At 46.9% G+C, this 13,352-nt stretch overlaps 1 protein-coding gene across 1 annotated transcript in view; it reads left to right on the top strand.

The window, feature by feature from the left end:
• The window catches only part of RNF32 (ring finger protein 32), a gene marked incomplete at its 3' end in the record, with an annotated part of 39,009 nt that extends 31,170 nt beyond the window's left edge, over window positions 1–7,839 (top strand). The window contains 3 exon segments of the mRNA XM_082661883.1: window positions 6,752–6,919; window positions 7,611–7,615; window positions 7,617–7,839. Of these exon segments, the coding sequence (XP_082518009.1) occupies window positions 6,752–6,919; window positions 7,611–7,615; window positions 7,617–7,839 (396 nt within the window).
• Between the last annotated feature and the right edge of the window lie 5,513 nt (window positions 7,840–13,352).

The following is a 13,352-nucleotide window of genomic DNA, read 5'->3' as shown; positions in this document are numbered from 1 at the left end:
GGCCGTAAGTCAACACATTAGTAAGCAATTGCTGACATCAAGATGGATGCTGAGAGGGGCCTCCTGGGCAGACAGAGTTCACCTGGGCACTTTTGTTAGGATATTTTTTTTACTGTTTAGCCAGGATGTACTTGTAAATGACCAGTAATTGCTTTATATATCAATAACCTGAATTTGTAATGACTTAATTTATCAAATATCTGAAATGTGAGACTTAAAAAGAAAAATATAAGAAGATATTCATTTTTTTAATTGAAAAATGTATGTATTTTGTCCATAGAATTAATATTAACCCCTAGTTTGAAAACTAGACCTCGATCGTCTTTGCATGTGTGGTGCTTGCCTTTTCAATCAGGGAAGGCCTCTGACCCGTGTGACAGTGAGGCAGTAAACAGGAGAAGAAGGATGCTAATCACACAGGAATTCGACATTTAAGAAATATTTCATAATAGCTACACTTAGGACACTGCTCTGACCTGGCCACGATAGGTAGTCCGTAAATATATAATGATTTAAGTTTTTAAAATATTACCCTTGCTAACTTTCCAATACTTGAAGCACAAGAATAAAGACAGTCACATCAGTTCACGTTTAGAAATTTGCCATAAATATAAACTGAAGGATTTTCGGTATGTTTATTAACAAGCTAACGTCAATGTTATAATTAGAAGCCAAACGTTGATGCCTCACTGAATCTTGACACGGCAGGTTCCTTCAGCATCATTCCACGCAGACACTGTCCTTTTTTTTAATCCCCACAAAGGAACTTGTACTGCAGTCCTTTAGAATATGCACATTAGGGCATGTATGTGTCTCCATTTCTAATCTATTGCAAACTTAAAGTCGACATTTTTTATTGAACGCTAAGGGCCTCACCAAGATGAATCTAAAGAACGAGGAGATAAGAAATACACACAGGAAAAAGGTATGAGCATCCAGCCGGTGACAAGTGTCAAGCGAAGGGGCCAAAAGTGCTCTCTGGGCGTCCGGAGAGAGCGCACGTCCAGCCCAGGCGCGGGGGACGCACGGCCGTGCAGAGGTCGCAGAGACGGAGGAGCATGACGGTCATTCGTGGGCTGAGTGAGTCTGGCCAGACCGGAAGATCCCTACGGCAAAGTAGTGCCTTTCCTGAGGAGAGGCGGGGGCGAGGCTGGGGAGAAGCTGGCATCAGCGATGGAGGGCGAGGTGGGGACGGCAGTGTCCCCTGCAGGCGGTGAGGGTGAGGGAGCAGCTGGGGTCGCCTGGCCTACGCCTGCCCGCTCCTCCTCTGCCCCTGCACCTCGCTGTCAGACCCTCTCTTCCGCACCCTCTCCCGGCCCCACCCCGCCTTCCTGCTGGGTTGGGCGCCCTGTCGTTAAAGGAACAAGATGTGCCCCAGCCCGGCCCGGCCCAGGCTCCTCTGGGACCCATCTATGCTTTCTATCCCTCACCCTGCCACAGCTAAACGGCAGGGTAAAGGCAAAATTACTTAGCTTAGGTTGAATAACCTGCATTTTAAGTCTTTAACCACCACTGCATATAAAGGGGATTGTTATTTTTCTCATTTACGACATGCTTTCCATTTAAGCCGAGGAAGAAAGCATGGTCGTTAACGAGTGTGAAAGTGATGCCAGGTGTGGCGGACAGGAAAATACAAAGGAGCACACCTGCGTCCGGCACTGACCCTGCACCTCGCCCGTTCAGAACGTGGTTCCAGGTGGGGAGCGGCTGTTTTCAAGCGGCCTCTGCAGACCCGAGCATCGCCCCGGAGCCCCTGCCTGCTTCCCCACCAGACTCACGGCCTCCTCTGGGTGCGCCCCACCTTCCTGGAGGGAAAGAGGCAGGAAACACTCTTTGACAACGGTATCAGTTTCAACCAGCCGTGTCATGGAGAAACCCCGAAGAGACGAAGGGGCAGGGAGCAGACTAAGGTCGGAGGCCAGCGTGGCCGGCCGGGCGCATTAAGACCCGCCCTCCACAGAGGCACTAGCTGCATCTGCGAAACTGACGAGCCCATTTCTTCAGCAAGTGTTTCTGCTGTGTCCCCCGTAACTGGCATACAGAGCGACCCACAAACAGAGGCGGGAACCCGGGGACCCAGGGAGAATTCTGCACGGTGGGCCAGCGTTGAGCGCAGCACTCCCAGCGCCTGAGCTGACAGTGAGAAGGAATGGAGGCGGCCTGCAGCGCAGGGAGGCGACATCAGGGACTGTCCCCACTGGGGCCACGTGGGACCCAGCGGCGTGCACACCAGCTCCAACTCAAGCCGTGAGAACTCACTTAACGTGTAGGAAGAGCACCACAGAGATACCTCGCCACACACGTGACATTAACATATATATACAGAGAGGGATATATAAATACTCGTGGCCTCCACATTTACTCCGTTGCTCTCTTAAGTGACCTTTGAAAGCTCACGGGGACACCTCACACTTGGGAGTTGGGTGGTTACGTCTCCAGGAATGATGACTAAAGCTGTGTTAAATAACTTTGACTCAAAAATTAATCGGGAAACTTCTATGATGGCAGTTCTCAAGCATGAGTGAGCATCAGAACCCCGTGGGGGTTGTTCAACCACAGACGGCTGCTTCCTACCTGCAGGTTCTGACCCAGGAGGGCTGGGCTGGCCCGGGAGTTGGCATTGCTAACAAGTTACCAGGTGATGCAGATGCTGCGGGTCCAGGGACCTCACCTGAGAAGAAGCATCGTGATCCTTTCACACCAACCTGTCTGCTCCAAGTAGCACTTCTGTTCAGAACTAATTTGAGAACATACCTCACAATCTGAGACACTCTGGAACAGAACGTGATCCTTTTTATTCTGAGGTATCATTTTGGAGGAAGAAAAGACCTTACCTTACAGGTCTAAATGGGAAATATCTCACACTTCAAGAAAACCCAATTTACAGAAAACGTGAGTTATAAAACATTAATTGGAAGGCAGCTGTATGCATTTCCAAGTAATTCTTCCTTTTATAAAGTATCGGGAACTCTCCTACTTTCAATAATTTATCTGGAGATTATCAGGTATTTGAAAGGCTGAGGAACAGAGAAAATGAAACACTGCCAGCTGGAGCCCATAAGTTAGGGTCCAGCTGCCAGGCAAGTGTAATTAGAATCAGCAAGAAACAGAACTGGATTCATAGATGGAAAAGCTTCTTCCTCCAGACCTCCAAGTATGGCTGAAAATCAACTGCATGCAAAACCCCAAAACACAGGTGCCTGGATTCAAAGCCCGTGGGCCGCCTGCCGTGTTACAGCACGGCCTTTCCCTGAAACCCAGCACGCATCCTGGTTAACACCCAGGGACCAAGGCTGGGCAGGCTCACTCACCACAGCCGCTGCCCGCTGCCCGCTGCCCGCTGCCCGTGCAGGCTCGAGTCTTCTTGCAGGACAGATGGGAATTGGAAGGGAACACCAGGTCCGTGAAGGCAACTTCTAATGGAGGTGACTTACACAGACATGGCATCCCACCAGGTTATCCACATAAAAACAAATGAACAGACAAACCACGCACACCGGATGTCCAGTAGAGTAGGATACTTGAAATGGGAAAGTCCCCCACGTCCATGGAGAACACGTTCCACGCATCACGCTCCTAAATGACTGCCAGGTTCGATGGGCTGAGTTCCTTTCATCCTGCCCAGTTCCGTGAAAGAGCCACAATCTCTCAACCAGGACACTGCTAATTGCTGAAACAAATAAACCCCTAATTTCAGCGACTGAAAATAGAAGCTTCAGTGACCTGAGTCACAGCATGCCACCCTGTGAGACACAGATACTGTCCCCCCACCATCCTTTTGCCCTACCACCCCCTGGGCCTCAGAGCCCTGTGTGTCCAGCCCAGAGACCCCATTCCCATTGGAAATGCTGTGTCACGTGGCCCCACCTAGCACAGGGGGAATGGGGAATGTCGTTTCTGGATGGGACACCAACTTCTGCAGACTGCTCTGTGCTGGGGAAGGACGAGCAAGACAGCCATCAGGTGACAGCCACCACTGCCACACCCTTTAAACAACAGATCACCCCTACCACTTACATCAGTCTTGAAACGTTTAACAAAGGAGCTATCGGAGTGGCCCTGGCTTGGCTACCTCTCTGTGCCCAGACATGACGGTCACTCCTTTCTAGTGTATGTCTTTCTGAGCCACGAGGCCACGCCGTCCAGTGCAGGGAGCCACAAGCCACCTGTGGCCGTCCAGTCCAGATGGAGATGGGATGCGCGTGCACAACACGCTCGGATTTCAAAGCCTTTCAGGGAGGAAAGAATATAAAGATCTCAGTAGCTTATTCAACTGATACATTTTGAAGTGATAAATATTTTGGATACGTTGGGTTACGTAAAATATTAAATTTAATTCCACCTATTTAGAAACTTTTCTTAATGTGGCTCCTATAAATTTTAAGATTAGACATGGCTCACGTGACATTTCTTGCGGACGGTGTTGATCTAGACTAGCTGGTGAAGCCTTACATTTCAGAAAGTTCTAAAAACAATTATACTAAAAGGGTTTTTTCCAAGTATATCATACAGCACTTTGAGAAGACCAGGGAGAGAAAAAAAATAAGACCAAATACATCCCTATCCCCAAATCTCTTTAATAAAAACCATTTACTCCTGTGCCCCAGCTGTTCACAGGCCTTTTTCTTTTCTTTAACTTTTTATTGGAGTATAGTTGATTCACAATGTTGTGTTAGTTTCAGGTGAAAAGCAAAGTGAATCAGTTATACATATACATACATCCACTCTTTTTTAGGTTCTTCTCCCATATGGGTCATTACAGAGTACTGAGTAGAGTTCCCTGTGCTATGCAGTAGGTCCTTATTAGTTACCTATTTTATATGTAGTAGTGTGTATATGTCAATCCCAGTCTTCCAATTTATCCCTCTCCCCTCACCCCCGGTAACCGTAAGTTTGTTTTCTAAATCTGTGACTATTTCCGTTTTGTAGATAAATTCATACTGAGTGAAGTAAGTCAGGCAGAGAAAGACAAATATCATATGATAGCGCTTGTATGTGGAATTAAAAAGAAAAGGGAGGGGGTACAAATGAACTTGCCCAGTCTTTTCTCATAAGATTCCCTCAACAGCGAACGTAACTTGCCCAAGGTCACTCAGCTAGTAACTGAGAATCTGGATTTGAACCCACAGTGATAATCCAGGTCTTTACAATGTAACTGAAATCCATGAAACTCTTTTTCCTTCCCAGCCCATCTAAGGAGACCAACTTCTGGAATCTTGAAGCCCTTTGGAATCACAATAACACTCACCCATCTAGGCATCCCTGCTAATGTGTATGTTCCTGAAAAATCATGCAGGACTTATGGGAAAATGGGCAAGCCATCTAAAACCTGCGCAACTGTAACCAAAACACTAACAAAAACCCTAAAAAGTTTAAGACGTTAAATTTCTAATAAACCAATAACTATACGACCTTGTCTCTTTTAAAAAGGAGTGGATGGCATCTTGATGGAAGGGTATACACAGAAGACTTAAAGATTCCTAATTTGGGAGATTACAATTCACAGAGATCAGAGAGACTCACACAGTAAATATTTCCAAAGGCCAGACTGAGTCCAGAGTAGGGAGGCTGGAGGCTATCACAGTTTCACTACTTTGCAGTGAGCAACTGTTACCACTGAACGGACCAAAAATGCACACACTTTGGTCCATCTGGGGGAAGTCACGCGAGTCCACGTGCCTCCCACGTGATCTAGGCGTGTTGCATTTTACGAATCACAGGTGAGGGAACTTGCACTGCCAATGCGTGCATCCCCCTGGCCACTCTGGTTCGCTGCCGTCGGGAGGCCGCAGCCAGCAACTCACTCATTTGTCCTGCGAGCACTGTGCTTTTCTAAATCGTTTTGTATCAAAATACAGACTTTTATAAAAGGACTGAGCTTGGAACATTGGAGACTGTATTTAAGGCTAATACTTCTAAAGCAGAACCGAAGTTTGAGATAAAATGTAACGCGCCGTCTCCATATCGACGCTCGCGGTGAAAACAGGATTTTAAGGTAAATCCTGAAGGCGTGTTCTGTAGCAAGGGGACAAACAATTGTCCACAAACTGATTAACTCAGCTTATTTTTTAAGGTCCTTAGGCAAGTGGTGGGGTTCAAAGTTATGATTTTAGAGCTTGGTGAGAAAAGCAGAATGAGTAACCGGTTTGAAAGAAAGAGATAATCTTTCTCTTGGAAAGATTTTCTAAATGTTTTTTAAAACTTTTTTTAAAGTTTTTTAAAACTTTTTTTTTCTAACTTTCTAAATGTTTTTTAAAAAACATATTTTCAAACGTTCACACTAAAATGATCATTCACAATCTGCAACCACAGGGGAAGATGCTGTGGAGCAAGGGGAAGCGACGCAGCTCTCATTAGCGATGGCCTGGTGGTGCCCCAGGAAAGCGGCACTGTGCAGTGACCATCCCTGTGAAGACTAGAGTAACTGGTACCAGACCAGGATGACCATGTGACTACTTGTGCAAAATTCTAATCCTTTCTCCTCTCATCTTCTCATCAATGTATTCCCTGCTAACAAGCAAGGCTTACAACCAGGTGCCCCGTTCTGGTAAAATCTCTGCACCAATTCTCTGGACTTGGAGTGATTAAGGAAATCGCCGTGTGTCTATTTCCCCAAGAAATACTATTCAGAGGCAGGGCCTTAGGGAAATTAGCAGGAAGGGTGGTCGGGACTCAAGAAGGGGCTTCCCTTCAACCTACCTCCAGAACTTCTCACTGCCTGTGAGTAAGTGTGCCCCCGCCGTGTCCCCAGTTCACAGAAATCAGCCACCGCCTGCTGTGCTCTTACCACACGGACATAGACGAGCTCTTCTCAGAGATCGACCGCTGCCTGGCCCTCAACCGCAGCGTGCTGCAGCAGCTGGAGTACACATGTGGCCACGAGCTCACGGAAGAGGACTGGGGGAAGATCCAGACACAGGTAGGCTGTGCCCAGGACAGGACTGCCCGCGGCTCTGCAGTGCTGCTTGGGGGGGGACCCACCAGGAGGGGGGGGCCCGGCCTGTGCCCACAGCACGTGGGGCCCCAGGACCTTCACCACCCACTCTGGGGTGAGCGCCAAGGCCCTTGAGTGTGAAATTCCGCTTTGATGATGGCATTTTGTGAAAGCGCCGAGGGAAAAGGCCTCCCCACATGCTCCTCCCCCGCCCCCCGGAGCTTCCCCGCAGGTCCCAGCCTGCCCTCCTCTTGCATCTGTAGGAGCCGTGAAAGAACGACACTCCAAATCCCACAGAGGAAACACTTGCTTAGAAAATCACAGAAAGAGGAAAATGTGTAAAGAAGTTTAGCAGCTACACAGTATCAAGAATTTTGAAAAAGACTACTCTTCCTTGCCTAATTAAAAGAAAATCTATATTATTAATGTTCAGCATTTTATAAACTATTTGTGTTTCAAAATGGGTTATCCCAGGTGGGTTTCTACCCTTTCCATTTTTCATAAGACTAGCAGAGTACGTATATAATGAATGCCATTTTAACACAGAATGAAGTGTCTTCATTTTTAGAAGATCCACGTCTGTCAGTATACAGCTCTCACTCAAATTTCCGGAACTTCCTATCATGATGAAACTAACAACCTGCGTGACCAACTCCCGCGTCCTTCTGTGTTGCAGGCCCTGCCGGGGACAGCCCCAAGCGCTCGTCTGCCTCAGCCCGCTCTCCGTGGGCAGCCAGGCTCACCCGGCGCCCTCGTCACGGCACACGGTCCTCCTGTCCTGCTCACACGTGTTTCACCACACGTGTCTCCTTGCTCTGGAGGAGTTCTCCTTGGGGGACAGTTCTCCCTTCCACGTGTGTCCTCTCTGCCGCTCTTGCTATCCAAAGAAAATCCTTGAATGTTGAATTCACAGGAATAAAATTATATAATTCGGGGGGAAAGGTTTACCTTAATTTTGGTGGTTGTACTTAGGAAAGCTAACGATATTTTAAAAGCTGACAACCCATCCAATTTTAGTCTTTATAAAAAGAAAACTTCAGATTCATGAGTTTAATCAGTTGAAGTAAGTGAGGCACGGACTAAAACCTTCTGTCTCAGAGGTTCTGTAATTTGCTGATTTGCTCTGCGTCTAGTGGGCCAGCTGGAATTGCTCGTAACGGTAAAGGGACTCCCTTCTGACACAGTAGCCTGGCTCACTGGCCCATTTCCACAGCGGTTCTGATTGGCCCGCAGGGGGGCTGCCGGTAGGGTTACAATACTCTGTCTTCCCAGGCCTGGCCCCTGCGCGGCTGGGTACTTACCTACAGCTAGTGTCGACCACAAGCTAGTAACCTAAAGGTCCTCTGCCGCTCCTAACTCTTGCTTTACTGTTGTACTTCAGCACTTTGAATATATAAACCCAAGATATGAAAATAAAATATCCAGTGGTTTCAACATGAGAAAATAGTAAATCACATAGTAATGACTTAGAGCCACATACACTGTTCTAGTTCATACGTGAAGAAATCCACGAAATCTTCCTGGGAGCCCGGTCACTTACAAGAATGAAGCGCAGCTGTGATGGTGAGGTGCCCCAGCTGCTGGAACAGATGAGGCCCAAGCCTCAGGGACGGACAAAGCGGCCTGTTCTTTTGAACCGCAGCCCTTCGGCAGCGGGTGAGGGCTGAGGGGCTTCTCTAAGTGGACCCTGGCTCGTGGCCCGTGGCTTGTGGCTCTGCCCGGGCTCCCCAGTGACTCTCCCATGTGCTGAGGCAGAGACGTTTGTGGCCACGCCGGGGCACCTGGCACACAAGACTGCAGCCACAGCTAACTGCAGGCAAGGAGACAGGAAGCCCGGCCTGGGAGGAAAAAGACAGACAGGTTGCCAAGGCCAGGAGCAGGCCTGCCAAGGGTGCAGAACAGCCCCAGTGTCGTGTGGGAGGAAATACTAAATGTATGTTCCTATTTATTTTTTACCCCATCCTTTTAAAACACTCATCTGATATGTTTTACTTATATATAGCCATACACATGTACGTCACTTAAATGAGTAAATCCACATATACTGGCGTGTGCTCACTTTTCAATGGTGGAGTTACAGGGGGCATGGACGTCAGGCTGGCTGGTTATCAGGGAAACTATCACAGTGGAGCTGTTCTGATCTGATGTGACTTTTACAAAATTTGGAGACTAACGTGGAGAATGATTTAAAGAGTGAGCGAACACTTCTGTTGTGAGACAGCAGAGGGAGGCTGGATCCCAGACCTCACTTTTCCGTTCAGAAGGCCCACGAGGCAGAGCACAGCCATGCGGTGAAGGCTGGGTCAGGCTGATTCCAGGCCCCAAACTGGAATCTGTGGGGAGAGTCCGGGGATGCCCAGGTCACTCAGTAAGAGGCCCCTCAGGGCCATGTGTGACCATGTCCCTGCACTCCTGTCCCTGGGCACGATGGCTGGGTGTGGCTGCCCAGACGCCCGGCAGTCCTGCCTGCTTTAGGAACCCATTTCTCAAGCCTTCCCACTGAATCTGTGAGCTGTCAAAAGTCCTTCCAGCAAACTCTTTTCCTGCTTAAGTGAGCACAGCCCGTCTCTGCTCTTTGCAACCAAGTACTCTACTGACTAGGCCTTAGTTAACTGTAGAAAGCGGGCGCACAGGGAAAATCAGTGAGGATGGAAATCTGGGATTGGTCAACACTGGGGAACATGGCAGTGAAAACCCCATGAGTGTTCAGGGGTGAGTCTCACACAGCTGTGAAAGTCTATGGCACATCAGGTAATTCTCTTATTGACAAGTCTTCTGGAACAGCATGCCCAACAAAGCCTTGGGGAGACCAAGTTACAAGCACAGAACAGTAAAAAAAAAAAAAAAAAAAAAAAAAAAAGCACTTCAGTGGAGTAGCTGCTTCTCTGGACGGTTTGAAGACGACAGCACATTCTCAGGTCAAGCCACAAACACCACGCGGACTTTTCTACGATTACATCACAGCCTCTTCAGGTCTCATTTGAAAATGGGTCGTTGTCCAAGAAAGAGTTGGGGCCCTAAGCAGCATGCGTTTGGTGGAGGACTCACTTGGGAGAGGGAAAGTCTGTGATGCTATTTAAATCCGTGTATAATCCATAAATTTCTGGAATTATTTACAAATACCATTTTTACCTTTCCAAGTGGTTGGGTATTTAGTTTATTATCATTTTGATTAGTAAATCCCGGTTTTGTTTCATTTTATCAGGGAGTATGATTTTATCGTCCCACTGCTGTAAAAATGCTTAGGACAAGCAGCGTTTATTACTTATCTGTTGGATGGGGGCCGCCTGCTCTGTGGTGGCTCAGCTGGGCTTGGCTGCAAACTGCCTTAGATCCAGATGTGCTCCCTGAGCTTGGTGAACTTGGCTTCTGGCACCTGCAACCAAAGAGCTCTGATGAGCACAAGATAGCACAAACTAAGGTGGAACCAGAGAAGAGAAAGAAACAAGAGGACTTCCCTGGCGGTCCAGTGCTTGAGACTCCTTGCTTCCACTGCAGGCGGCACAGGTTCGATCCCTGGTCGGGGAGCTGGCGTCCTGCATGCCGCGTGGTGCAGCCAAAAAAAAAACAAAGAAAGAAAGAAAGAAAGAAACAAGCGGTAGCAAAAGAAGGCAAGAAGGAGGCTGAGCTCCACTGGAGGAACACCCCGCACACCTGAGCTAGCAGTGGCCCCAAACAGGAAAACCATGTGTTATGCGATTCCTCCCGTCCGGGAGTTAAAGAGAGTTCAGGGAGAAAATGGCTGCCCTCTCTCTCTCTTCAGGAAAAGTGCCTCCTCTCTCTCATTTTTTGACTTGGTAACTGGGGTGGCTGTGGAGTACGGCTCGGATCTCCTTTCAAGAACACCGGCCGTGGGGAGCCAGCTGGCTGACGTTCTCCAGCCGCTGTCCCTCGACGTCAGACTCGGAGCTCAAGCCAAGGCCACGCGCCCCCCAGGCTGCTCCCGAGCACTTGGGGTCCAGACAACCCACACCAACAGTCCTCCCATCTCACAGACCACCATTCCCCATGCTCACCTCAGACAGGGCTTTTCCCACAAAAAGGCGGCTGCATGACATCATAAACAGATGGTGTTCACTTTGAGGTCCCAAGATGCAGTGGTGAGTTTCATGGGACAGATATTGTAAAGTATTCCTCATACAGGCTGATGACCTCACACCGAGGTCAACGTGTACTGATACACCTCAACGGACAACAGGGTGTGGACAGGTAACTTCCTCCCGGGGAAGCTGAGAGCCCGCAGAGGACACGCGAAGACGAGGCCCCGAGTCTGCCCTGAAGTGAGCGCTAACGGCTCCAGAGTGCCATGGGGATCGCAGCTCTTATTCTAGTGGCGCAAACTCAGATGCCTTCTGCGGCCAAGCGACGACAGATAAGCGGGAAAGCAGCTGGTTACTGATTAGGATCCATGATCCTGAAACACGGAACTTAACGTTGCCAGATTATCTCATTTTTAAAGACACTATCTCTCACTCAAAAGACATTGAGGATTTTGACTCTGATGACAATATGGTACTGGCATAAAAAGACAAATAGATCAGTGGAGCAGAACAGAGAGCCCAGCAATAAACCCACGCATATATGATCGAGAGCAAAGGATATACAGTGAAGAAAGGAAAGTCTCTTTAATAAATGGTGCTGGGAAAACTGGACAGCTACACGCAAAAGAGTGATGCTGGACCCCAGTCTTAAACTATATACAAAAATCAACTCAAAATGTACTTAAGGACTTGAACGTAAGAACTGAAACCATAAAACTTCTAGAATACACAGGTGGTAAGCTCCTTGACATAAATCTCAGCAATTATTTTTTGGATCTGACACCAAAAGCAATACAACAAAAGCAAAAATAAATAAACAAAAAATATAAAATAAACAAGCTTCTGCAAAACAAATAATCAACAAAATGAAAAGGCAACAACCTACAGAATGGGAGAAAATATCTGCAAATCATATATCTGTTAAGGGGTTAATATCCAAAAATACACAAAGAACTTATACAGCTCAATAGCAAAAAAACCCCCAAATAATCTGATTAGAAAACAGACAGAAGATCTGAATAAACATTTTTCCAAATAAGACATACAGGTGGCCAACAGGTACATGAAAAGATGCTCAACATCAGTAATCAACAGGAAAATACAAATCAAAACCACAATGAGATATCACCTCACAACTGCTAGAACGACTACTATCAAAAAGACAAGAAACAAGTGCTGGTGAGGGTGTGGAGAAAAGGGAGCCCTCCTGCACTGTTGGTGGGAATGTAAATTGGCATAGCCACCATGGAGAGCAGTATGATGGTTCCTCAAAAAACTAAAAATAGAACTACCAAATGATTTAGCAATTCCACTTCTGGGTATGTATCCAGAAGAAATGAAATCAGGATCTCCAAGAGATGTCTGCATCCCCATATTCACTGCAGCATTATTTCCAATAACCAAGTCATGAAGACAATTTTAAGCGTCCATCACTGGATGGTTAGAGAACATGTGGTATGTAAAATATTATTCCTCTGTAAAAAGGAAATTCTGCCATTTGTGACAACATGGATGGAACTTAAAGCCATCACACTAAGTGAAATAAGAGAAAGACAAATACCAATATGATCTCACTCGTATGTGGAATCTAAAAAACCAAAAACCAAACTCATAGATACAGAGGACAAATTGGCGGTGGCCAGTGGAAGGGGGGTGGAGGTGGTGAGCAAAATGGGTGAAGGGGGTCAAAAGGTACAAACTCACAGTTATAAAATAAGTCCTGGGGATGTAACGTGCAGCATGGGGACGAGGGTTAACAACACTCTACTGGAACCATCAAATGCTTACTTTATGCTTTCTGCAGGGAGTGTGGATGTACATCTAACTTACCTAAAATGGTGTAAGACTTTTTAAAAACTTTATCCCTGGTTCTCATGGTAGTGTTAGGGGATGAAGTTTTCTGTAAGCCCCAATACCCAGTTGTAATATTGAATTCATGAGCCCAGGCCAATAACCTATCTCTGCCCAGAGAGTGAAAGGCCTAAGAAGATTAAAGATTACACTTTGGCAAAATTCTTTGTTACATGATATTTCTGAAATTTTGAAATAATCTAGATGTACAAAAAAGTTATAACAATAGAATTCCCATGTAGCCTTCACCCAGCTTCCCCTCATGTTAACATGCCATAGTAAAATTGTCTAAACCAGAAACTAACATTGATACAACAGTGTTAACTAATCTACAAATCTGATCAGTTGTCTCTGAGTTGTTTTGTGAACAAGAATTTTCTTCGCCAACAAGAATGCTAATGTCTAAAAGAATGTACCTTCCAAAGTATAAGCCAAGTGTATACAAGAGCCCCATGAAATGAAGAGTACGTCTAAGTATTCATAATTCCGAACACAAGGTTAGTGTTTGCTACATTGAAAGAGGCGAA

This window comes from Grampus griseus, assembly GCF_964374135.1.
Source record: "Grampus griseus genome assembly, chromosome: 9".
Classification (NCBI taxonomy): Eukaryota; Metazoa; Chordata; class Mammalia; order Artiodactyla; family Delphinidae; genus Grampus; species Grampus griseus.
This window is presented reverse-complemented; position numbering and strand designations above follow the sequence as displayed.